Raw genomic sequence first — 26993 nt, 5'->3', positions numbered from 1 at the left:
GACATTACCGGAGGGTCAGAACCCTTCTCCGGATTTAAGAAGCGGCCCGACCGATAACCATATAACCAGATAACCATGTAAAAATTACAGCACGGAAACAGGCCATCTCGGCCCTTCAAGTCCGTGCCGAACACTTATGTTCCCCTAGTCCCATCTACCTGCACTCAGACTATAACCCTCCAGTCCTTTCCCGTCCATATACCTATCCAATTTATTTATCAATAATAAAATCGAACCTGCCTCCACCACTTCCACTGGAAGCTCATTCCACACAGCTACCACTCTCTGAGTAAACGTCCGTCCCCCCCATGTTACCCCTAAACTTATGTCCCTTAAATCTCAGATCATGTCCTCTTGTTTGAATCTTCCGTACTGTCAATGGGAAAAGCTAATCAACGTCAACTCTGTCTACCCCTCTCATCATTTTAAAGACCTCTATCAAGTCCCCCCTTAACCTTCTGCGCTCTAAAGAATAAAGACCTAACTTGTTCAATCTTTCTCTGTAAGTTGCTGAAACCCAGGCAACATTCTAGTAAATCTCCTCTGTACTCATTCTATTTTGTTAACATCCTTCCTATAATTAGGCGACCAAAATTGTACACCATACTCCAGAATAGGCCTCACCAATGCCTTGTACAATTTTAACATTAAATCTCAACTTCTATACTCAATGCTCTGATTTATAAAGGCCAGCACACCACAAGCTTTCTTTACCACCCTATCTACACGAGATTCCACCTTCAGGGAACTATGCACAGTTATTCCTAGATCCCTCTGTTCAACTGCATTCTTCAATTCCCTACCATTTACCATGTAAGTCCTATTTTGATTTGCCCTGCCAAGATGTAGCACCTCACACTTATCAGCATTAAACTCCATCTGCCATCTTTCAGCCCACTCTTCCAAATGGCCTAAACCTCTCTGTAGACTTTGAAAATCTACTTCAACAACCACAACAATTATCCACAACCCCACCTATCTTGGTCTCATCTGCATACTTACTAATCCAATTTACCACACCATCATCCAGATCATTCATGTACATGACAAACAACAGTGGACCCAACACAGATCACTAAGGCACCCCAATAGTCACCGGCCTCCAACCTGACAAACAGCCATCCACCATTACTCTGTGGCATCTCCCATTCAGACACTGTTGAATCCATCTTGCTAGTCCACCATTAATATGCAACAATTGAACCTTCTTAACCAACCTTCCATGAGGAACCTTGTCAAAGGCCTTACTGAAGTCCATATACACAACATCCACCACTTTACGCTCATCAATTTCCCGAGTAACCTCTTCAAAAAATTCAAGAAGATTAGTCAAACATGACCTTCCAGGCACAAATCCATGTTGCCTGTTCCCAATCAGACCCTGTTTATCCAGGTGCTTTTATATATTATCTCTAAGTATCCTTCCATTAATTTGCCCACCATGGACGTCAAACTAACAGGTCTATAATTGCTAGGTTTACACTTAGAACCCTTTTTTACACAATGGAACAACATGCGCAGTACGCCAATCCTCCGGCACTATTCCCGTTTCTAATGACATTTGAAATATTTATGTCATAGCCCCTGCTATTTCCACACTAACTTCCCTCAATGTCCTTTGGAATATCCTGTCAGGACCTGGAGACTTATCCATTTTCAAAAGTGTCCGTACTTGGTTGCGAGAGTGGGCAGAAAAGTAGCACATGCCAAAAAGTGTAACAAAGTGTCGCTTCGTGTTTTTTGGTAGTAGGAATAAAGACATAGACTATTGTCTGAAAGGGGGAGATCCAATAATCAGAGGTGCAAAGGGACACGAGAGTGTTGTTGCAGGATTCCCAAAAGGTTAATCTGCAAGTCGAATCGGTAGTAAAGAAAGCATGTTCAATGTTATCATTTATTTCAAGAGGACTTGTATACACAAACAGGGATGTAATGCTGAGGCCCTATAGGGCACTGATGAGGTCGCATTTGGAATATTGTGAGCAATTTTGGGCACCATATTTGAGGAAGGATGTGCTGGCTCAGGAGTGGCTCCAGAGGAGGTTTACGAGAAGGAACCCAGGAATGAGCAGGTTCACCAATGAGGAGCGTTTGACAACACTGGGCCTGTACTCGCTGGAGTTTAGAAGAATGAGGGGAGCTTAATTGAAACATACATAATAGTGAAAGGCTTGGATATAGAGGATGTTTCCACGAGTGGGAGACCCTGGGACTAGAGGTTATAGCCCCAGAATTGAATGACGTTCTTTTATGAAGGTAATGAGAAATGCATTTTGTCAGAGGGTGGTAAATCTGTGGAATATGTGCCACAGAAGGCTGGAGAGGCCAAGTCAGTGGACATTTTTAAGGCAGAGATACTGTATATAGATATATGATTAGTACACGTTGCAGAGGTTATAGGGAGAAGGCAGGCGAATGGGGTAGGAGGGAGAGATGGATCAGACATAATTGAATGGCTGAATGGATTGATGGGCCGAATGGACTAATTCTACTTCAATCATCCATAACCTTATGACTTTGTGAATAAAAACAGCGTTCACCATGTTGTCACTTGCACCTGACACGTTTTTCAATGATCATGCCTGAATTTTATTCTTGTTTTCTGCACTAACCTAATTTTTCTTAATAAATACAAATCGCCAATATTTGTATATCCGTTTTGCCTGCATCTCATCGTTCCGGTGCTGGAGCGATTTAATAAGAAAAGCATCTTATAAAACATTCTCATAGAGGAAATCATATTTCTTCTTCGTGCATACTTGAAACGTATTTTACAATGAAACTTCAAAGCTATCATAGACACAAGCTGGAGTAACTAAGCGAGTCAGGCAACATCTAATTCGCGGAATAACACCAGCTTGTTGTGTCTATCTTCGGTTTCAACAACTGCATTTCCTTCCTGCACTTCAAATCGATCATTCCAGGATTTCAATATTTCTGATCGTTCCACTCGCATCGCAAACCTCGCGAGATTGTTAGCTCCTAGATGGCAAGTTCCTTGTTTCCATTTGCATTCTCTTTGGTAAAAGGACGAAATCAACGAATATCAGTTTCTAACTCACCTGGAATGCCAATCAGTGCGAGAATGGGATAGTAAATATCTTCAATCTGTGGGATTATAGGTAGCTCCATTTCGATTAGGGCTGAACTTTACGATATGATGACATATGATGAGATCTTTGCAATGAACACCATTTATATATTTGAGCAGTTGTACATGAGGTCAGAGCTGTTTCATTAATTTGCTGAAGCAGCTGTTGCAAATTATACCTTCAGCAGGCCTGCTTGAACACGTTGCCGAAACACCTATTTTTACTCCATTCCTCAGAGGGAAAAAATAACCCTGTTTCGCACATCTCATGTAGTCATAGTAACTCGCCTTTTTTCCTTCATAAAGTGAAATTATTGAGTCGGGCAAAGATACAAATCTAACTTTTACTTATTTCCGCCGTAATAACTGTCAAATTGACACAATATATGCTTACTGATCAACCTCTAAGGAATAATGAAAGAGGTGCTGAATAGGATAGGGTTAGTGGCATATGGACGGGTGTAGATGGGTCATGTTGGTTGGAGCGGGCAAGATGGGCCGATGGGCCTGTTTCCACGCTGTATGACCCTATGTCTCTTTGATGGAATTGGTTTCATTTAGATTCGGAGATACACAGCTATGAGTTTTACCAAGAGATGAGCCTTTTTATGAAGGTTATCTAAATAGATGGACCACGCGAGTTACTCGGTAGACCACAGGTTTAACATAGAACATTGATTTCTGTAGCAATCAATTTGAATTGAAGGGCCGTTCATCTCATATAAAATGCTTCAGCGAAGGAGGAATGATGGATTCGTATGCTTCCAAGTTACAATTATTTTATTGCCTATTTTCACAGACATGGTGTGGGTTGAAACTCAACCTAATAGTTATATAAAATAGTCGAACGCGTCAGTCCTCAATGACGTTTGACATCCAGACGCTTCGTGGGTGAGATGATATTTATTATATGGGGAAAATGAGGCGAAATATGTACAATTGGGCTCATCTTTACATTATCTCCACTTGCAAACTGTTCTGGGTACTTTCGTCTTCAATCTTTGTGGAAGAACGGATAAATGGGTAGTTATAGCGCAGTCAAATACGTTTGTATTTCATTTGGATTTGAATATGAGGACGTACTGCAATCTACAAGTATCAGTTTTGTGAACCAACCCGCACAAATGCAAGTGGCACCATCAATGACGAGGCCCTCACTAGGGTCTCCTCGATATCCCGCAGCTTCGCTCCGCTCTCGCCATCTCCAACGGGATCCCACAGCTCGCCGAATCTTCCCATCTCCACTTCATTCCGCTTTCGGCAGAGAACGTTCCCTCCGTAAATCCCAGATCAACTCGTCCCTCCTCCTCCCTCCCCTCCTCCCCCCGTCCCCTCCCCGCCCCAACCGCCCCCAGGTACTTTCCCTGCAACCGCAAGAAACGCGACATACTTCTGTCCCCCAGACTTTTTTTTCAGGTGAGGCAGAGGTTCACTTGCCCCTCTTCCAACTATCTCCGCGCCAGCTCGCGAATCATTTCACTGACCTCTACCGCCATACCTGATCTCCGGTTTGCTGGATACTTAAACTCCTCCTCCCATTCCCACCCGACCTCTCTGTCCTGGGTCTCCTCCCCCCCCCAGTGCCCCCCCCCCCCATTGTGCTTGGGCAGCTTACCACAGCGATATGAACATAGAATTATGTAACTTCAAGTAACCCTTGCTCTCCCTCTATCTCCATCTCCCCCTTCCCAGTTCTCCGACCATTCTTACCAAATATTATCTCTGTTTGTTTTGATGTTACCTTCACCCTGCTAACAATTATATATTCTACAATGTCCTTGATTCCATTCCCTGTGTCCTGTTTTCATACCTTACATTTCCTTATCTATGTTTCTGCCTCCCCTGAGAGCACAACGATCTACACCATTCACTATCACGGACATTGGCTGAAGAATGAGACATTGGTTCTTCAGGGATGCTGCCTGACCCGCCGTCACTTTTGACTGGATTTCTTCTTTCCATTTATGTGTTCCGTTTTGTAGTCTCTTCTTGCGGAATCTATGTGTAATTGAGACCGCCGTTTTCAACACCTCCGGGCTGCGGGTCTGCGAGCTGAGCGGGCGTGACTTCATCATTGGTGTCTGGGAGCTCCAAACCGGCTTCGGAAGCCGCGGTCTCCAACCAGAATTTATTCCAGGTGGCCCAGCCGACGCCGGGTCATAATGAGAACGGCCAGGAACATGGGCCTCCGTAGAGGCAATTTGGCCTCAATAGGCCTGAAACTTGGGGATGGGGACTCATTGTGCCTTCCCCCACAGAGATGTCTGTAAGGCGCCCAAGAAATAAAAACGCTGGCGCGCGCTTGATTCTTATTGTGTTTTTGATTTTCTGTTATTATTATTATTTAGTTTGTGTCTGTGATTATTATTTATTTTATTGATTATATGTTTATTATTTATGTAAGGTGTCTTATTCTGAAAGGCGCCCAAGAAATAAAATGTATTATTATTATTATTATTATTATTATTATAATAATAATATTATTATTATTATTATTATTATTATATTATTATTTATTATTATTATTATTATTATTATTATTATTATTATTATTATTATTAATATGCACCACATGTATGTATTATGCGTTTGTCTGTTTGTCTCTGTCTATTTACCTGCGATCCTGCTGCACGCAAGATTTTCATTGTACCAGTACCTTCATCAATTTGTGGAATACAATATATACATCACAATAAAGTCTACAATATATTCATCAATGTTCGTTAAATACCAGACATGCCTCAATACAATTTAAAGTACTACATAGATTACATTATTCTAAAACAAAACTAAATAGAATCTTCCCACATGTCGCTCCTATTTATGATAAATGTCAGAATCTAGAGGTTAACTTAATGCATACTTTTGTAAATTGTATAAAAATCAAAAAAAATCAGGATTGGTATTTTTTGAATAATTTCTGAACTTGGCAATACTCAATTGGATCCCGACTCAACACTAATAATACTAGAAATATCAGAACAATGCCTAACACTGACAACTAGCCAAATATACGCTCTCGATTATAGTATAATAACTAACTGGGGAAAAATTAATATTAACATTTTGGATAGTGGATTATGGAAATGTCGGAGACCCTACACCTGGAAAAAATTAGACTTGTCAATGGACAAACAAGAACTTTTTGTCAGAATATGGTCTCCATTCGTTGACTATTTGAAGGGGTAGATTGGTTCAGCACGGGGACCTAACTGTAGTTTGAACTCAGGATTAGATGAAAAGTTATACTTTATAATTTACGAACTTATCTCCAATTATATATTATTAGTAAATTATTCCACTCTTCTTTTTCATGCCTTTTTTTTTCTTTCTCTCTTACTCTCCTATATAAAAAAACTAGAAGCAGAATCAATACAAAACTGATAATATTATTAATGTCCGATTGATATACATGAAAAGTTTTTATTGTGATATGTGCTTGCTTCTAATAAAAATATATATTCAAAAAAATTGTGGAATACACTGGAATGCGTGAGTGAACATTGTGGTCAGAAACCGATGTGACGTCATGTGCCCGCTTTTTAAAGTTTCCAGTTGGTTTTAAATGTACATAAACGTATAAACGGAAATACATAGATTATCAGATTTTCATTGAGTCCTGGTGAATACAAATTAATTAATATGAATCTAAATATTGTGTCCTGCACATGTGGTAAAGAATGTGGAGAGTCAAGATTCACGCGGGATGTCTAGTTCCCGACCTTTTCGGTGCAGTACTTAATGCCATCGGACCATTTGAGTTGTTGGTTAATAGTGAGTCCAGATAGATAAGCAAGCATAACATCACCGAATATCAATGGAAGTTGGTTAGATAAAGTTCTTGTTGGAGAGCCTTATGCCCTGGTTATTCTTGCTGCAACCATATAACCATATAACAATTACAGCACGGAAACAGGCCATATCGACGCTTCTAGTCCGTGCCGAACACGTGTTCTCCCCTAGTCCCATATACCTGCGCTCAGACCATAACCCTCCATTCCTTTCTCAACATATAACTAACCAATTTATTTTTAAATGATAAAAACGAACCTGCCTCCACCACCTTCACTGGAAGCTCATTCCACACAGCCACCACTCTCTGAGTAAAGAAGTTCCCCCTCATGTTACCCCTAAACTTCTGTCCCTTAAATCTCAAGTCATGTCCCCTTGTTTGCATCTTCCCTCCTCTCAGTGGGAAAAGCTTATCCACGTCAACTCTGTCTATCCCTCTCATCATTTTAAAGACCTCTATCAAGTCCCCCCTTAACCTTCTGCGCTCCAAAGAATAAAGCCCTAACTTGTTCAACCTTTCTCTGTAACTTAGTTGCTGAAACCCAGGCAACATTCTAGTAAATCTCCTCTGTACTCTCTCTATTTTGGTGCCATCCTTCCTATAATTAGGCGACCAAAATTGTACCCCATACTCCAGAATTGGCCTCACCAATGCCTTGTACAATTTTAACATTACATCCCAACTTCTACACTCAATGCTCTGATTTATAAAGGCCAGCACATCAAAAGCTTTCTTTACCACCCTATCTACATGAGATTCCACTTTCAGGGAACTGTGCACAGTTATTCCCAGATCCCTCTGTTCACATGCACTCTTCAATTCCCTACCATTTACCATGTACGTCATATTTTGATTCTTTGACGCTGCTGAATGTGTTTGTTTAACTTGGTGTGACTAATTCGGATCATTAAACAAAACGTACTGATCTGTGTCTGTTTTTCTGTTTAAATACGACCCTAGCCGGAGAGTTCGATGTTCACACCCACGCCAAGAACAGTTTACTGATGCAGATTATGGGGCAGCCGGTCATCATACAGATAGAGAATATCTACTACCCCATTCTCGCAATAATTGGAGTTCCTGGTAAGTCTGTGAAAAAGTCAATCATTTAAAAATGTTTACCTGTTTACTTATTTCTGCAGTCGGAGTAATTGCAGTACATGTCGATATAATTAGTGGTCATAAAGGAAGTAAAATTACAGAAGTACACATTGCCGAGAAGTCTGGGATGCAGCAATATTGATTGTCTATTTATCACATTAAATTTATGGTTTTGATGTATCGTAAAACCTTATGGGGACTTGGCCAACGATCAGCATGAGATTTTTTCGAAGCTGGTCAAAAAGGCAACTATTCAAGAGCGAAGTGCGTGTGTATCATATGCACCGGGAGCGGACCAGTGAAATTCTTAATTGCAGCAGGAAAACATGTCTGTAACACGAACATTCTAGCGGTCAAACAGGACCATTAACAAAAATACCACAAAAAATAAACATACAATAATAACTAGTACAAGGAATTAATTACCAGTCGTACAAGATAGCCGCAATAGTGCAAAGTCGAATTCAAATAATTCAAAGTTTTAGAATAAATTGGAGGACTGAGGTGAGAAAAACTTGTTCACCCAAAGAGTTGTGAATTTATGGAATTCCCTGCTCCAGAGGGCAGTGGAGACCAAATCACTGGATGGATTTCAGAGAGAGTTAGATGGAGCTCTAATGACTTGTGGAATCAAGGGATATGGGGAGAAGACAGGCACGGGTTATTGATTGGGGACGATCAATGAATTGCGGTGCTGGCTCGAAGGGCCGAATGGCCTCCCATTGCACCTGTTTTCTATGTTTCTATGTTTCAAAAGTGCAAACAAAATCGAAGTCAAGAGAAGATCTTTCTTGCCGAGGTAGTGGTTAATGTTGTATAGTCTGTTCAGGGACTTGATGTTTGTTGGGAAGAAGCGGTTCGTGCACCTGGTGACCACGGTTTTCGGCCTCTTCTACTTGGGATTACGCGGTATTTTCCGACCACAAGGTAACTAATCAAAACCTCTCCCTCTATGATCAGATTAGTCCGCTTGTTATGACTGTAATGTGTTTATATTGTGTTCCATTAGTTAGCGGATAGTGTTTTTATAGAACTGGTAGTACTCGGGATAAAGTTAATGAGACTTATGAAAGGAAAAAGCTTAGAGATGTAGATTTGGTGGCAGAAGTTGAACAGCGAGGATGGAAAGCAAGAGTATATCTGGTCGGGGGCGGGTTGTAGGGATTTCATAGCCCGGTCGATCCTGTCGCCATTTGGAGAGCTGGGAATTCGCGGACAGAGTATATTTCAGGCCGTAAACGGAATGTCAGAGGCAGCAGAACAAGGCAGGAGGCGGATTTGGTGGAGAAGAAACAATGGCATTTGAGGCAGAAATGATATGTATAACACGCGGTAATCGTATTTCTTTACAAGTGCATTCCGTGCAGGTGTATCCCGGTTTTATATTTAGGCTTGATATTTGTGGCGCGACGATTGTTTCTTCTTCTTGCGTATGGTGTACACAGCCTAAAGTTGTGGGACAACTTGTTCTATTTGATCTTATTTGATTGTGCACACCAGGTTGATTGCATTCGGCGACAGAGGGCGGACCACGTGAAGGTTGCAATCTTCCACCCCGACGATTATTTGCCGGAGGGTTAGGATAAGTGTTTGAAAGGATGCGAGTGCTTAGCAACTGTTTGAGTGCTGAAATAATATTCTGTAGTTTCCGTTACTATGTAGGTTTAACATAGTTAGCTGCTTAGTAGTGCATACTTGTAGCATAGGCGGCGAGCGCATGTTATGACTGGGGCGTACTGGCACGCTAGAACTAACTGTTCAACATTCCCGACATGTCGGGGTCTGAACTCAGCGAAACACCAGTGAAGTGACGTGCCCATTTGATATCCCGATTATATACTAGAATCTACAAGCTTAGATGTTGTGTGCGTGTTAATATGTAGACATTGCTTATTACTTAATATGGAGTTAGTTTGTGTCCTTCAATATAAGTGCTTACAAACAGTTTAAATATTACTATGGAATTGGGCTTGGATTTCATATCGCTTAAACGCTTATCCTGGTGTTATAGCTTTGTGCTTTAATAGTAATTTAAGTTCAATATTTCTTATTTCGAAGTTGAAGTTGAAGTGGTCTGATTGCTTTCCCTTGTCAAAACGACGCTGTTTACTGCTTCCACTTTGTAACTCTGCTGGCTAGTAGCACGCGAACAAGCCTGAAAGTAGCTGTAGGAGGTGAGGCCGGCAATATGTTGAGCTAACTAGCCGTTCGTTTTACATTGTATCACACGTTTTGAGAAATAAAATGTCCCTAAGTTAAGTCTGAGATCAACAGAATAGGACAAACATAGAAACATAGAAAATAGGTGCAGGAGTAGGACATTCGGCCCTTCGAGTCTGCACCGCCATTCCATATGATCATGGCCGATCATCCAACTCAGTATCCTGTACCTGCCTTCTCTCCATACCCCCTGACCCCTTTACCACAAGAGCCACATCTAACTCCCTCTTAAATATAGCCAATGAGCTGGCCTCAACTACCTTTTGTGGCAGATAATTCCACAGATTCTCCACTCTCTGTGTGAATTTTTTTTTCTCATCTCGGTCCTAAAACACTTCCCCCTTATCCTTAAACTGCGACCCCTTGTTCTGGACTTCCTTGGGAACAATCTTCCTGCATCTAGTCTGTCCAACCCCTTAAGAGTTTTGTATGTTTCTATTTGATCACCCCTCAAACTTCTAAATTCTAGCGAGTACAAGCCGAGTCTATCCAATCTTTCTTCATATGAAAGTCCTGACATCCCAAGAATCAGTCTGGTGAACCTTCTCTGTACTTTGTATTGTATTGTATTGTATTCAAATTTATTGTCATTGTCTCAATTAGAGACAACGAAATGAATTTCCCTTTACAGTCAGTATCATAAAAATAAATAAATAATAAATATTAAAACATATTAAAAAAATAAAATAGAATTTAAAAAAGCACAAACACAGAAAGTCCCCGACACAACATAACACAGTTTCACCAAGGTGAGGAAGGCACCATTGTCCAGCCAGCCTCCCCTCCGATCTTCCCAGATGTTCATCCGTGGCCGGGGCCTTCCGAGCACCCGCAGTCGCCGCCCCGGGTGGCCCGATGTTCAGGCCCTCACGCCGGGCTGGTGGAACGCCGGTGCCGATCCCCGACGATGAACATCCTCCTCCTCAGCGGCCCGGACCCCCAGATCAGCCGCCTCCCGCAGCCGGAGTCTGCAGCTCCTGAGTCCACAGGCCGAGCCGGGCAGAGTCGCAGGACCCCGCGCTGTCCATCAGGTCCAGCACTCCGGGCTCCAGACGGCGACCCCCGGTAAGGCATCGCCAGCCCCGCGATGTTTCAGCACTGTCCCGCCGCTGCTGGAGCTCTGGTTGATCCCGGCAGGAAAGGCCGCGCCAATCCAGGTAGGTAGGCCGCTGTGTGGGGGGGGGGGGGGGGGGGGGGGGGGGGGGGGGGGACGCGACTCGGATAATAGTCGCGTCCTCACCAGGAAGCGGCTGAAGGACAGTATCCCCCGCACCGTGCCCTCTTCCCCCACATAAAGACATTAAAAAAATCATAAAAAACACACATCAACATAAATAAATAAAATATAAAAAAAAGATACCCGGCTGAAGGTGGAGGCTGCTGGCACCAGCGCCACCGGAAGTACAATACTTCCTCTATGGCAAGAATGTCTTTCCTCAGATTAGGAGACCAAAACTGTACGCAATACGCCAGGTGTGGTCTCACCAAGGCCCTGTACAACTGCAGTAGATCCTCCCTGCTCCTATACTCAAATCATTTTGCTATGAATGCTAACATACCATTCGCTTTCTTCACTGCCTGCTGCACCTGCATGCCTAATTTCAATGACTGGTGTACCATGACACCCAGGTCTCGTTGCATCTCCCCTTTTCCTAATCGGCCATCATTCAGATAATAGTCTACTTTCCTGTTCTTGCCACCAAAGTGGATAAACTCACATTTATCCACATTATACTGCATCTGCCATGCATTTTCCCACTCACCCAGCCTATCCAAGTCACCTTGCAGCCTCCTACCATCCTCCTCACAGCTTACACTTCCTCCAGCTTTGTGTCATCCGCAAACTTGGAGATGTTGCATTAAATTCCCTCGTCTCAATCATTAATATATATTGTAAATAGCTGGGATCCCATCACTGAGCCTTGCGGTACCCCACTAGTCACTGGCTGCCATTCTGAAAATGACCCGTTTACTCCTACTCTTTGCTTCCTGTCTGCCAGCCAGTTCTCTATCCACATCAATACTGAACCCCAATACCGTGTGGTTTAAGTTTGCATTCTAATCTCTTATGTGGAACCTTGTCGAAAGCCTTCTGAATGTCCAGATATATTGCACATCCATTGGTGGACAAGGTACAGGGCAGCGTCATTATTGGGTATGTTGTAGTTTACAGGTGAAGACTATTTTCACCCTGACATAATTTCTGCCTTGGATGCAGGTCACTCAAGACACATTATTCTGCAAATTGTTTTGTACACCTGTGAATCTTTGAGTTCCACTGGCTTAGGAATCGAAAAATACATCTAAGAGGGTGGAAGTAAAGGGGAATTGAAATGACAGTTAACAGGTATAACCGGTCACTTTTCGGTTCTAAATAGCTGCTTACTATCTACAAATGCCGACTTTCTACACTGTGAATTGCAGCGTAATAATATGATTGACAACGTAAAACCCAGTGAATAAAAACACCGCCGTCGGCTATCCACTCTTGCCATGTAATATAGTGAAAGGTAAATCATAAGATTGGAGATATCTCTGTCGACTGACCCTTGAAGAACCTGTGTAATTATACTTTTGTTGTCTTTTCGCAGCTAATCTGATGGCGATAGTGATTCTCTGCCGCAGAAATTGCGGTCTATCGAAATGCATCACGCGTTACTTGGTCTACATGGCAACTGCCGATCTAATGGTTCTGATATTTGAAGTGGTTTTGTATGAGATAAAAGATTGGCCAAATTCATTTCTCAATTATACTCCTATTTGCAGCGTTAATCTGGCGCTGTTGTTCTTTTCTATTGATTGTTCGGTCTGGTTAACTGTGGCGTTCACCTTTGACCGACTTATAGCTATTAGTTGCCAGTCGCTGCGAACAAAATACTGCACCGAGAAGATGGCGTCAATGGTCATTGCAATTGTATGTTTTGTGAGCGTGCTGGAAAACATTCCCATCTTCTTTATTTATGATCCTCGGGAAATACTTGATGGCCAGCCATGGTCCTGTTATGTAAAGTCAAGCTTCTACACCGCCCCAATGTGGATCGCATTCTTATGGTTGGAAACCATTTTATGCCCATTTGCACCTTTCGTTTTGATCATGCTCCTTAATTCTCTGACTATCAGGCATATCGTACGGGCTAATAGAGTGAGGAGCGCTCTCCGAGGAACCAATCACACAGATACAGAAATTGATAACCGGAGGAAGTCAATCATATTATTGTTGGCAATTTCAGGCAATTTTATACTCTTATGGATGGTGCTTTTCATTTGTTACCTGTTTGTACATTTTACCGACACTCAGTTTCTAGAAGCAAATTACAATGACCCTTTCACCATTGCGGAACAATCCGGATATATGCTGAGGTGCTTAAGTGCATGCACAAATACTTTTATTTATGCAGTGTCTCAGGGTAAATTCAGAGAGGAATTGAAGCATATAGTTAAGCGTCCACTAAGTATATTCATCGGTTTAAAATAAATCATTTATTTTAATCACCTGGAGTGAACTTGTTCACGCAGCACATCAACATGAGCCCCCAAAGGAAAGTCGGACAGACAACGTCCCTCACATATCATTCGGCACCTCCAACACTAGACCATTTCACCTTGAATGAGAATGTTTGCGATGGTATTCCTACTTTCCTACATTCTACCGACATTTTGTCCAATTATGTGAAACATTATCGATTTTCAGGTCAAAATAAAATAAATTCGACAAGATTAATCGCAGTTTTGTATTGTTCTAATCGCTATACCTCTAACAAATCCCTTCAATTCAATTTCTGTAAGTAACGTACTTTGAAAAGTTCTGAATAAAATATTTCTATCAATGGACCATTTGGGAGAATTGTTACACACGCGTTCAATACTTCAAAAGCTGAGATCATATATGATTTGAAGTGAATCGAGAATCACAACTTAATTGACAGAAGTACACGGTGACTCACAAATGCCATTTGATTCCATCGGGTGTTGTGGGATGTACAAATAAGGAACTGCAAATGCTGGTTTACACAAACTGACAAAAGAATGCTAGAGTAACTCAACGGGTCAGACAATATTTCTGGAGAACATGGATAGATGACGTTTCAGATCGAGACCCTGCTTCAACTGGTGTTATGGGATGTTGAAATGCATGAATGTGCGGACAGTGGCGTATGTTTCTCATTAACGATTGTATATGGGATGTATAAAATATAATCTGTGTCCGAAACATATGACATTTTAATGTTGGAATCAACCTATCAATGACTACGGGTGAGATATGCTTGGATATCAACAAGGTAGGTGGGCTTTGGAGGTAACTGTGTGGATGATGGTGTATAAATTCATCGTGTACTGCCAACAATATCAGTGGACGGGCGAAACTGAGGGGACCTGTCTTCACGAAGATGCAGTACAGAACGCCACAGGAGATCTCTTCTCCCTACGGCTGTCAAACTACAAACCCTCCCCTTCTGTCGCGGGGTAGAATGACACCCCCTCCGTAATCTTTGCACATCTACAATCCTTTCCACTCGTCACTTAAATTTCATGTTTGATGTATCTCGTGTTTTAACCATATAACCATATAACAATTACAGCACGGAAACAGGCCATCTCGGCCATACAAGTCCGTGCCGAACAACTTTGTTTCCCTTAGTCCCACCTGCCTGCATTCATACCATAACCCTCCATTCCCTTCTCATCCATATGCCTATCCAATTTATTTTTAAATGATACCAATGAACCTGCCTCCACCACTTCCACTGGAAGCTCATTCCACAACGCTACCACTCTCTGAGTAAAGAAGTTCCCCCTCATGTTACCCCTAAACTTCTGTCCCTTAATTCTGAAGTCATGTCCTCTTGTTTGAATCTTCCCTATTCTCAAAGGGAAAAGCTTATCCACGTCAACTCTGTCTATCCCTCTCATCATTTTAAAGACCTCTATCAAGTCCCCCCTTAACCTTCTGCGCTCCGGAGAATAAAGACCTAACTTATTCAACCTATCTCTGTAACTTAGTTGTTGAAACCCAGGCAACCTTCTAGTAAATCTCTAGTTTATGACAGTTGGCAGACCAATTTCCCTCCTGGGATAAATAAAGTTCTATCGTATCGTGGTTTGCAAGATAACAGGATGAGCGAATTATTCATGGCACCTTGTCACGAAGGCCCACACATGTTTGGAGGAATTAATGGAACAATGGCGAGAGAGGATAGTGTGGAAGGGACTTGGGTGTTGGACCGGTACCCTGAAGCTTTCTTTCACGTGGGACCCAGTCTCCCACTTAATTACTGCTCAGATCGGGGGAGCACATAACAAAATCTCATAGAGCAGATGTGTATTTCTCAAACACTTGCTTTATTCAAAGCCTGAGAATGCTGGGAAACATTCTACGAGGACCCAATGTCCTTTCACTATTTCACAGCCTTGGCAGCCAGTCTGCGATTCACTGATTCACGTGCATGTTTAAACTAATTGATCAGTTATTAAAGTGTATTTGCAGTATTTCATCGTTGCTTCCTTTTCTTAGAGTTACTTCCAACTTTATATTCTCAGTAGCTTGCAAATCCATTCTCCCACCCGTGTGACACATGGGTAGACATGAGATATAATCTTATGATCAGTTTTATTGTCCTCGGCCTGTATTACAATATCCGATGTGTCGGAAGGAACTGCGGATGGAGTTTAGCTTAGTTTAGTTACGTTTAGAGATACAGCACGGATACAGGCCGAATGTGTATGGAGAGCTAGAGTACAAGTGCAAAAGCAAAGGGACACTCGGATATCTCACAAGATACTGAGTAAGAGTTCTTTGACAAGTTATTGAAACTAAATATATAGAAGAACGGGCAACTGAAAATGGAGGAAGTGTGGTTGATCATAAAGGGAAAAGCAAAAACAAAAACAGATAGTCGATTTTATTTGTGAAAATTTAAAAAATACCATTAGTTTGAACAAGAATGAATAGAAATTTTGGAGGGAATGTATCTGGGTCTCCAGGTAGAATGTTAACACAGGGCATAATATAGATGAGACAATTAATGCGCATGTCAGAAAGATAGTCATGGCAATTTGACCAAAATAATTATTTCGCAAACTAAATTGATCCTTAAATATGATATTCGTGTGATGTAAATTAGTAGGTTTCTAGATGTGGAATTTGATCGCGAAAATTGTAATTAATGTTCTAACGGTAAGGATATTTTAACGGCTGCTTGTTCCACACACTTACCGCACTTTGTGTGAAAATGACATCCCTCAGGTTCATGTTACCCCCCCCCCCCCCCCCCCCCCCCCCTCACTTTAAATCGTTTTCATCTGGTTCCCTATTCCCCTAATCTGGGCAGGAGATTAATTGCGTCTACCCGATCTATTCCTCTCATTATTTTGTACACCTCGAAAAAATCACAGCTCATCGTCCTCCAATCAAAGGAATAGAGTCGTAGCCTGCTCATCTTCTCCCTATACGTCAGGTCCTCGGGTCATAGTCTTATCCTCGTAAATCTTCTCAGCACCCTTTCCAGCTTGACAACATATTTCCTGTAATTTGTGCTTAAAACGGAACACAATACTCTAAATGCTGCTCCACCAACGTCTCATACAACTGCAACATAACCTCACACTTCTATATTGAATTGTCAGACTGATGAAGGTCAAGGTGCCAACAGCTAAAAGCCCTTTTGGCCACCTTATCTCGCTATGAATTATGTATAGTTACTTCTAGATCCCTCTGCTCTCCCACACTGCCCAGAGCTCTGCCGTTCAGTGTGCAGGTTCTGCCCACGTTAGTGCTCCCAAAACATCACAGCTCGCATCTCTTTGGCCTTCGTCAGACAAGGTGTTGAATGTACCGTAATCCTTAACCCCATGAGCTTCCCTCTACTAACACTTCCGTCCGGTGGGACATATGCTCATCCTCCAATTCTTCTCTTTCGACTCCTCTCACTTTCTTCAATTGAAAGGTGTAGCCATGGGCACTCGCTTGGGTTCCAGCTATGCCAAGGTTTTTTCTTGGTTACGACAAGCAGTTGGTTACGACCTACGTTTTCATGAGGATCTCGCCCCTGTTCTTTGCCAATATTATGTTGCACGGGGTCTTCTGCATTCATAGATTTAACCTCCATTTTAACGAAAATTGAAGCATCAACACAGGATCGAATTAACCACTTTATAAACTACAAAACAAAGAGGCTCCGATCTCAAAAGCAGGTGAACGTCATCGCCAAAGCAACTGTCCGAGCAGAAGTGAACAGATGTCATGGAAACGCCATTTGCGAACATGACCAGTAGGTGACTTTGGCGTACAGGTATAGACTATGAAGCAAATGCAAAAAACTCAAATGGACGAAACGGACGAAGGCGTCACATTCTGGAGTATCCGAATCCCATACAATTAGATAAAGTGAAAATGATTATGCTGTTCTCCAATAACTGAAGATAGCCATCCGAGGATGAGAGAGATAAGGAAATGATAAGAATGGTAGGGAATTGAAGAATACAGTTGAACAGAGGGATCTGGGAATAACCGTGCATAGTTCCTTGAAGGTGGAATCTCATATAGATAAGGTGGTAAAGAAAGCTTTCGGTATGCTAGCCTTTATAAATCAGAGCATTGAGTATAGAAGCTGGGATGTAATGTTAAAATTATACAAAGCATTGGTGAGACCAAATCTGGAGTATGGTGTACAATTTTGATCACCCAATTATAGGAAGGATGTCAACAAAATAGAGAGAGTACAGAGGAGATTTACTAGAATGTTGCCTGGGTTTCAACAACTAAGTTACAGAGAAAGGTTGAATAAGTTTGGTCTTTATTCTCTGGAGCGCAGAAGGTTAAGGGGGAACTTGATAGAGATCTTTAAAATGATGAGAGGGATAGACAGAGTTGATGTGGACAAGCTTTTCCCTTTGAGAATAGGGAAGATTCAAACAAGAGGACATGACTTCAGAATTAAGGGACAGAAGTTTAGGGGTAATATGAGGGGGAACTTCTTTACTCAGAGAGTGGTAGCGGTGTGGAATGAGCTTCCAGTGGAAATGGTGGAGGCAGGTTCGTTGGTATCATTTAAAAATAAATTGGATAGGCATATGGATGAGAAGGGAATGGAGGGTTATGGTATGAATGCAGGCAGGTGGGACTAAGGGAAAAATGTTGTTCGGCACGGACTTGTAGGGCCGAGATGGCCTGTTTCCGTGCTGTAATTGTTATATGGTTATATTGAAAGAGAGCGAGAGAGGGAGAGAGGGGATAGAGAGAGAGAGAGAGATAAGGTGTGTGTGTGTGTGTGTGTGTGTGTGTGTGTGAGTGAGAGAGAGAGAGAGAGAGAGAGAGAGAGAGAGAGAGAGAGGGAGTGTGAGAGAGAGAGAGAGAGAGAGAGAGTGTGTGTGTGTGTGTGTGAGAGAGAGAGAGAGAGAGTGTGTGTGTGTGTGCGTGTGTGTGAGAGAGAGAGATATATAGTGTGTGTCTGCGTGTAAGAGAGAGAGTGTGGGGGAGAGAAAGAGAGAGGGATATACCCACAGCAATGACAATGTCAACAGTAACAAAACTTCAATAAAGCAGGGAAATCACTTACCAGGTACACCGATTATTGCAAGGATCGAATAATAACCATATAACCATATAACCATATAACAATTACAGCACGGAAACAGGCCATCTCGACCCTTCTAGTCCGTGCCGAACACATAATCTCCCCTAGTCCCATATACCTGCGCTCAGACCATAACCCTCCATTCCCTTCCCATCCATATAACTATCCAATTTATTTTTAAATGATAAAAACGAACCTGCCTCCACCACCTTCACTGGAAGCTCATTCCACACAGCTACCACTCTGAGTAAAGAAGTTCCCCCTCATGTTACCCTTAAACTTCAGTCCCTTAATTCTTATGTCATGTCCCCTTGTTTGAATCTTCCCTACTCTCAGTGGGAAAAGCTTTTCCACGTCAACTCTGTCTATCCCTCTCATCATTTAAAAAAACCTCTATCAAGTCCCCCCTTAACCTTCTGCGCTCCAAAGAATAAAGCCCTAACTTGTTCAACCTTTCTCTGTAACTTAGTTGCTGAAACCCAGGCAACATTCTAGTAAATCTCCTCTGTACTCTCTCTATTTTGTTGACATCCTTCCTATAATTAGGCGACCAAAATTGTACACCATACTCCAGAATTGGCCTCACCAATGCCTTGTACAATTTTAACATTACATCCCAACTTCTATACTCAATGCTCTGATTTATAAAGGCCAGCACACCAAAAGCTTTCTTTACCACCCTATCTACATGAGATTCCACTTTCAGGGAACTGTGCACAGTTATTCCCAGACCCCTCTGTTCACCTACATTCTTCAATTCCCTATCATTTACCATGTACGTCCTATTTTGATTTGTCCTGCCAAGATGTAGCACCTCACACTTATCAGCATTAAACTCCATCTGCCATCTTTCAGCCCACTCTTCCAACTGGCATAATACACGTGTTTAATCTGCGTTATTAACGGCTGATTCATTGCGGATCCGAGAATTAACGTGATGTTGCTACGGTTGTGTTTGGCAATGTCTTTCAGAATAGGATCGTATTTATATCCCAGCGAAATTTCTGGTGACACTTTAATGTTGCGTAATCATTAGAATATTGTTTTTCAACAGTTTCACGGGTTAAACTACCAAGGGATCGTAACCTTGTTCGACCCGTTTATCCCTGGCAACTGTAACATCACATAACAATGTTATTTCACATAACCATATAACAACCATATAACCATATAACAATCACAGCACGGAAACAGGCCATCTCGGTCTGAAGAAGGGTTTCGGCCCGAAACGTCGCCTATTTCCTTCGCTCCATAGTTGCTGCTGCACCCGCTGAGTTTCTCCAGCAATTTTGTGTACCTTCGACCCTACAAGTCCGTGCCGAACAACTTTTTTTCCCTTAGTCCCACCTGCCTGCACTCATACCATAACCCTCCATTCCCTTCTCATCCATATGCCTATCCAATTTATTTTTAAATGATACCAACGAACCTGCCTCCACCACTTCCACTGGAAGCTCATTCCACACCGCTACCATTCTCTGCGTAAAGAAGTTCCACCTCATGTTACCCCTAAACTTCTGTCCCTTAATTCTGAAGTCATGTCCTCTTGTTTGAATCTTCCCTATTCTCAAAGCTGATCCACATCAACTCTGTCTTATTTATATACATTATTTATACACATATTAATGAACAACTAATGAAGAACATAAACCGGTATACCAGAACCAAACACAGTCAGTCAGTGAGAAACAATATGTACAAATCCAGAATCGACAGATTTACACCCGGGTAGACGACATTTACCCCCGGGGGACATTTACCTCAGGTAGAGAACTATTGAATTAGAAGATTCAAATCCGCCTGCAAAGCAAGGATTAGGTCGACCTTTGTTGGGCTAACGTCAGAGCTAGAACAAAAAACAACTCCCCCCCACACACCGTCCGTCCCCCCCCCCCCCCCCCCCCCCCCTCCCCTCTCTCTCGCTCTGTTGGTGGCCAGAATGTTGCCACTGCGCTCCGTTATCTACTGCCTTGAAAACTAGCCCTGCGTCACATTGTCGCCATTCAGCAAACACCCGCTATGAACATGGAGACATGGAAACATACAGCAGGGAACAGGCCATTCGATCTAACGTCCAAGATTACCCTAACTACACTTGTCTCACATGGCCGCCTTTTGTCCATATCCCTCCCAACGCCCCCTATCCATGTACCTCTCCAAATGTTTTATTTAAATATTTTAATTTTAATTATTCCTGTGAACTACCTCCTCTGGCAGGTTGCAAAATATATTCACCGCCGCCGACGTGATACGGTTGCCTCTCGGGCTCCAATTAAATCTTTCCCGCTATTAAATCGGAATACTCTGGTTATTCATTCATTTAGTCTGGGTGAAATAATTAGTGCATTCACCCTATCTATTCCCCTCGTGACTTTATATAGCTCTGTATGATCACCCTTCAATATCTTGCGCTCCGAATAACTACCTCTCCTGCCCTATCTCTTGATAAGCACTCAAGCCCTGGCAACGGACGCCTGGTCTAGGTTTACACTTGGCGCTGTAAACCAGGCCACATCCAGCGGGAGCACAGAATGCAGTACCATGACAATAAACGTATTCTATCCCAACACGAGTCACGTATTTACTTCCCTACCACTTTCCGCCTTACAATTTCCTACCCAATCTGCCCTCTTTTCAGGTACATTCCCCTATCTATACTCCCAAGCCTTTCCTGCCGTCCACTGAGCGAGGGTTATATGTATATATGTATGTCGTTTGTTTGTCTATACTATTTTTTATAACAAACTAGACTAAGTGGGATCCGTTGGGTACCATGTTCACACGGGAGGGCTGGTACCCTTTTAACTTCAAGCCCAAGCACCAAAACCATTTGCAGTAGTGCCTTTTAACTTCAACCCAAAGCACTCAAACAACCATTCGCAGGCAGTGCCTTTTTACTTCAAACCAACCATATTTTCATTTTCAAACCACATTAAGGGGACTCACAGTTGAGTAGACATGTGTTAATTCAGAGCTCAGAGAGTCATGACCCTCTGGCTACCTCCACCTTGCAGAGACTGAGTGAGGCACACCACTTCCTGGTTTTATAGTCCATCCCACCAGCAGGGGCAGCAGAGAGATTGGCAATTTAAAAAAAAACATTAATATCTCTCTGATTTTTCATCGATGGGAAAAATCCTCTAGTCCCGGAAGGCGGAGGGGAGCTCTGAGCGAGGTGGCCAAGAATGACGGCCGTAGGTGGTGGCGTTCTCTCGGAAATCACACCACAGCAAGCCAAAAGCTGTCAAGATCAGACTATTAGTAATATAGCACTTTGGCCAACGAGAGTTGTTTTTAAATGTGCTATATAAATAAATGTGACTTGACTTGACTATATCACCGATCTATTCATGGACCCGAGCATCCCTTCTCTGTGAGACAGAGGTTCACGTGCACCTATTCTAATTTCATGGTACTGCATTCTGTGCTCCCGCTGGCTGTGGCCTGGTTTACATCGCCAAGTGTAAACCTAGACCAGGCGTCCGTTTTGTTGCACACGGTCTGTAAGACCTGCTGGATCTTCCGGTTGTTAATCATTTTCATTAACCTTCCCGTGCCCATGCTGACTTTTCCGACCAGGGCCTCCTCCATTCCCAAAAGGAGGCAACGAAATTCCATTGCATCTCTTTCGTTTGAAAAGAACAAAACACAACAGCCATTGACACAAAATCCACATAATAAATAGGTATTAAAAATATTTTAAAAGGGTATTGCGCATTATCTTGCACCCCGAATTATATTGTGCTTCCCCAGTGTTCCCTGTTAGAATTACGTTATTTTGTCGCACATGGGTAGAAACTATTTTTTAGTCTACCGGTGCGAGCATTCAGAGACCTGTATCGCCTCCCAGAGGGTAGCAGAGTGAAAAGGTGATTGGCAGGGTGGGATGTGGCCTGCTTGATGTGTCTCCGCAGAGACCTCAGCAAATACAGCCGCTGCTGTGAATTCTTCACGAGAGTGACGGTGTTCATTTGCAATTTGAGGTCCTTGGAGATGTATATTCCCAGGAACTTAAAGTCAGTGACTCTCTCCGCCATAAGGAAGACATAAATAATTTGCCTGAAATAGCAGGAGACGGCGGGTCAAAGGTGTTGGAGGAATTGAGTGAAATCCAGGTTAGCCGGGAAGTGGTGTTGGGTAAATTGAATGGATTAAAGGCCGATAAATCCCCAGGGCCAGATAGGCTGCATCCCAGAGTACTTAAGGACGTAGCTCCAGAAATAGTGGATGCATTAGTAATAATCTTTCAAAACTCTTTAGATTCTGGAGTAGTTCCTGAGGATTGGCGGGTAGCAAACATTACCCCACTTTTTAAGAAGGGAGAGAGAGAGAAAACGGGGAATTACAGACCAGTTAGTCTAACATTGGTAGTGGGGAAACTGCTAGAGTCAGTAATTAAAGATGGGATAGCAGCACATTTGGAAAGTGGTGAAATCATTGGACAAGGTCAGCATGGATTTACGAAAGGTAAATCATGTCTGACGAATCTTATAGAATATTTCGAGGATGTAACTAGTAGCGTGGATAGGGGAGAACCAGTGGATGTGGTGTATCTGGACTTCCAGAAGGCTTTCGACAAGGTCCCACATAAGAGATTAGTACACAAACTTAAAGCACATGGCATTGCGGGTTCAGTATTGATGTGGATAGAGAACTGGCTGGCAAACAGGAAGCAAAGAGTAGGAGTAAACGGGTCCTTTTCACAATGGCAGGCAGTGACTAGTGGGGTACCGCAAGGCTCAGTGCTGGGACCCCAGCTATTTACAATATATATTAATGATCTGGATGAGGGAATTGAAGGCAATAAGTTTGCGGATGACACTAAGCTGGGGGGCAGTGTTAGCTGTGAGGAGGATGCTAGGAGACTGCAAGGTGACTTGGATAGGCTGGGTGAGTGGGCAAATGTTTGGCAGATGCAGTATAATGTGGATAAATGTGAGGTTATCCATTTTGGTGGCAAAAGCAGGAAAGCAGACTATTATCTAAATGGTGGCCGACTAGGAAAAGGCGAGATGCAGCGAGACCTGTGTGTCATGGTACACCAGTCATTGAAAGTAGGCATGCAGGTGCAGCAGGCAGTGAAGAAAGCGAATGGTATGTTAGTTTTCATAGCAAAAGGATTTGAGTATAGGAGCAGGGAGGTTCTACTGCAGTTGTACAGGGTCTTGGTGAGACCACACCTGGAGTATTTAGTACAGTTTTGGTCTCCAAATCTGAGGAAGGACATTATTGCCATAGAGGGAGTGCAGAGAAGGTTCACCAGACTGATTCCTGGGATGTCAGGACTGTCTTATGAAGAAAGACTGGATAGACTTGGTTTATACTCTCTAGAATTTAGGAGATTGAGAGGGGATCTTATAGAAACTTACAAAATTCTTAAGGGGTTGGACAGGCTAGATGCAGGAAGATTGCTCCCGATGTTGGGGAAGTCCAGGACAAGGGGTCACAGCTTAAGGATAAGGGGGAAATCCTTTAAAACCGAGATGAGAAGAACTTTTTTCACACAGAGAGTGGTGAATCTCTGGAACTCTCTGCCACAGAGGGTAGTCGAGGCCAGTTCATTGGCTATATTTAAGAGGGAGTTAGATGTGGCCCTTGTGGCTAAGGGGATCAGAGGGTATGGAGAGAAGGCAGGTACGGGATACTGAGTTGGATGATCAGCCATGATCATATTGAATGACGGTGCAGGCTCGAAGGGCCGAATGGCCTACTCCTGCACCTAATTTCTATGTTTCTATGTTTCCATGTCTCCTTTGATGTAGAGAGGAGCAGGTTCCTCTCTCCTCCTCCTGAAGTCAATAACCAGTTCTTTTGTTTTTGTTGGGTTGAGTACCAGGTTATTTTTAGTGCACCAGACAGTCAGTTTTTGGACTTCATCTCGTTAGGCAGACTCGTCGTTTTTATTTATCAGCCCCACCACAGTTGTGTCATCCGCAAACTTAATGATCCGGTTTGTGCTGTGTATTGGTGTACAGTCATGGGTGTCTGTTGTGTATAAGTTTCAACAACTAAGTTACAGAGATAGGTTGAATAAGTTAGGTCTTTATTCTCTGGAACACAGAAGGTTAAGGGGGACTTGATAGAGGACTTTAAAATGATGAGAGGGATAGACAGAGTTGATGTGGACAAGCTTTTCCCTTTGAGAATAGGGGAGATTCAAACAAGAGGACATGACTTCAGAATTAAGGGACAGACGTTTAGGGGTAACATGAGGGGGAACTTCTTTACTCAGAGAGTGGTAGCGGTGTGGAATGAGCTTCCAGTGGAAGTGGTGGAGGCAGGTTCGTTGGTATCATTTAAAAATAAATTGGATAGGCATATGGATGAGAAGGGAATGGAGGGTTATGGTATGAGTGCAGGCAGGTGGGACTAAGGGAAAAAAAGTTGTTCGGCACCTTATCTATATGAGATTCCACCTTCAAGGAACTATGCACGGTTATTCCCAGATCCCTCTGTTCAACTGTATTCTTCAATTCCCTACCATTCTTATCATTTCCTTATCTCTCTCATCCTCGGATGGGTACCTTCAGTTATTGGAGAACAGCATAATCATTTTCACTTTATCTAATTGTATGGGATTCGGATACTCCAGAATGTGACGCCTTCGTCCGTTTCGTCCATTTGAGTTTTTTGCATTTGTTTCATAGTCTATACCTGTACGCCAAAGTCACCTACTGGTCATGTTCGCAAATGGCGTTTCCATGACATCTGTTCACTTCTGCTCGGACAGTTGCTTTGGCGATGCCGTTCACCTGCTTTTGAGATCGGAGCCTCTTTGTTTTGTAGTTTATAAAGTGGTTAATTCGATCCTGTGTTGATGCTTCAATTTTCGTTAAAATGGAGGTTAAATCTATGAATGCAGAAGACCCCGTGCAACATAATATTGGCAAAGAACAGGGGCGAGATCCTCATGAAAACGTAGGTCGTAACCAACTGCTTGTCGTAACCAAGAAAAAACCTTGGCATAGCTGGAACCCAAGCGAGTGCCCATGGCTACACCTTTCAATTGAAGAAAGTGAGAGGAGTCGAAAGAGAAGAATTGGAGGATGAGCATATGTCCCACCGGACGGAAGTGTTAGTAGAGGGAAGCTCATGGGGTTAAGGATTACGGTACATTCAACACCTTGTCTGACGAAGGCCAAAGTACCGAAGGTCTCTTTGACCAACCTATCTAACTCTGACGCCAATTTTGGGGAACTATGTACCTGTACTCCGATATACCATTGCTCGACAACATTCATAATGGTTCTACAATTCACTGTGAAAAACACAATCTACAATAATATCAAGTACACGGAATTGCAACTGGCCGTGCAGCTATCGCCGCAACTCTTGCTACAAAAATCAATCACCTTCCCCATTGCGCCACACGGCTGATGCAAGCAGATTAAATCGTTTTCGGAACTTGCTTTTACGAGCATGCCATTCACCTCGTCGGCGCTTCGCAGTTGATTTTTTTTTAAATTGTGTTACATTTAATGTAACTGTATTAAAATGATTCCAGGTGGAATGGAAATTACGGGATTCTTCATCCTGACATCTTTCTGGATATCAATCAACCTCGTACCATATTGTTAGAAACATTTTAACTGGAATGGGACGCGTAACCAGCAGCTTCGGCTCATTAAGAATGATTTGGAACCGCCAGTGATTTGAACATTTTGATAAGCTGATGAAGGCGCTGGTTAATACGTGAACCAGACAGCTTTACCTGAATATTCTCCTGTTTTGCACCGACGGAAAACTACATCCTCCGAGGGGCATGAGTGCAGTCGGAAGAGAGTTATGTTTTGAATGAAAGACTGACACGCCATTAATATTTCTATGCTAATCTCTGTCTTCGAAAGCTGGAGCAAGCAAAATCAGCGGAAACTCAAATAGCAATGTTTAAGGCCCAAACAGATTCAGAACACGAATTATGAAAATAGCAGAGAACAGGAACACTATTCAGGAGTAACTTTGCGGGTCAGGTAGAACATCGGGATAAAAAGCAATGGGTGACGTTTCGGGTCGGAACCCTTCAACAGCTGAAGATAGGCTAAATGGGTTCTGTCTTTCTCCATGTTTCAGTCTGAAGAAAGGTTTAGACACGAAACGTTGTCTCGCAAGGCCCTGCGCATATTTGTGAAACGTTCCATATTGTTTGAAGGTTAGATCCCATCGGATTCAATGAGAGATAGCAGCATGGATAGAAAGTAAACCATGGGCGGAGACA

The 26993-nt window shown here is 42.7% G+C and overlaps 1 protein-coding gene across 5 annotated transcripts in view; it reads left to right on the top strand.

Annotated features, from left to right (window-relative positions):
* LOC129716032 (class I histocompatibility antigen, F10 alpha chain-like) overlaps positions 1-16440 on the top strand; it is a 102114-nt gene extending 85674 nt beyond the window's left edge. The window contains exons 5-6 of one of the 5 annotated variants that reach the window (XM_055665908.1): positions 7845-7967; positions 12797-16440. In XM_055665908.1, coding sequence (XP_055521883.1) covers positions 7845-7967; positions 12797-13680 — 1007 coding nt within the window. In that variant the 3' untranslated portion in view covers positions 13681-16440. Of the gene's footprint in view, positions 1-7844; positions 7968-12423; positions 12556-12796 lie in introns of those variants that run through there. The other 4 variants (XM_055665907.1, XM_055665906.1, XM_055665905.1 and 1 more) reach the window with 4 other exon arrangements.
* The last annotated feature ends 10553 nt before the right edge of the window (positions 16441-26993 follow it).

The sequence above is a fragment of the Leucoraja erinacea genome, unplaced genomic scaffold (genome assembly GCF_028641065.1).
Source record: "Leucoraja erinacea ecotype New England unplaced genomic scaffold, Leri_hhj_1 Leri_161S, whole genome shotgun sequence".
Classification (NCBI taxonomy): domain Eukaryota; kingdom Metazoa; phylum Chordata; class Chondrichthyes; order Rajiformes; family Rajidae; genus Leucoraja; species Leucoraja erinaceus.
The sequence above is the reverse complement of the archived record's forward strand: the minus strand, read 5'-3'. Positions and strand labels throughout refer to the sequence as shown.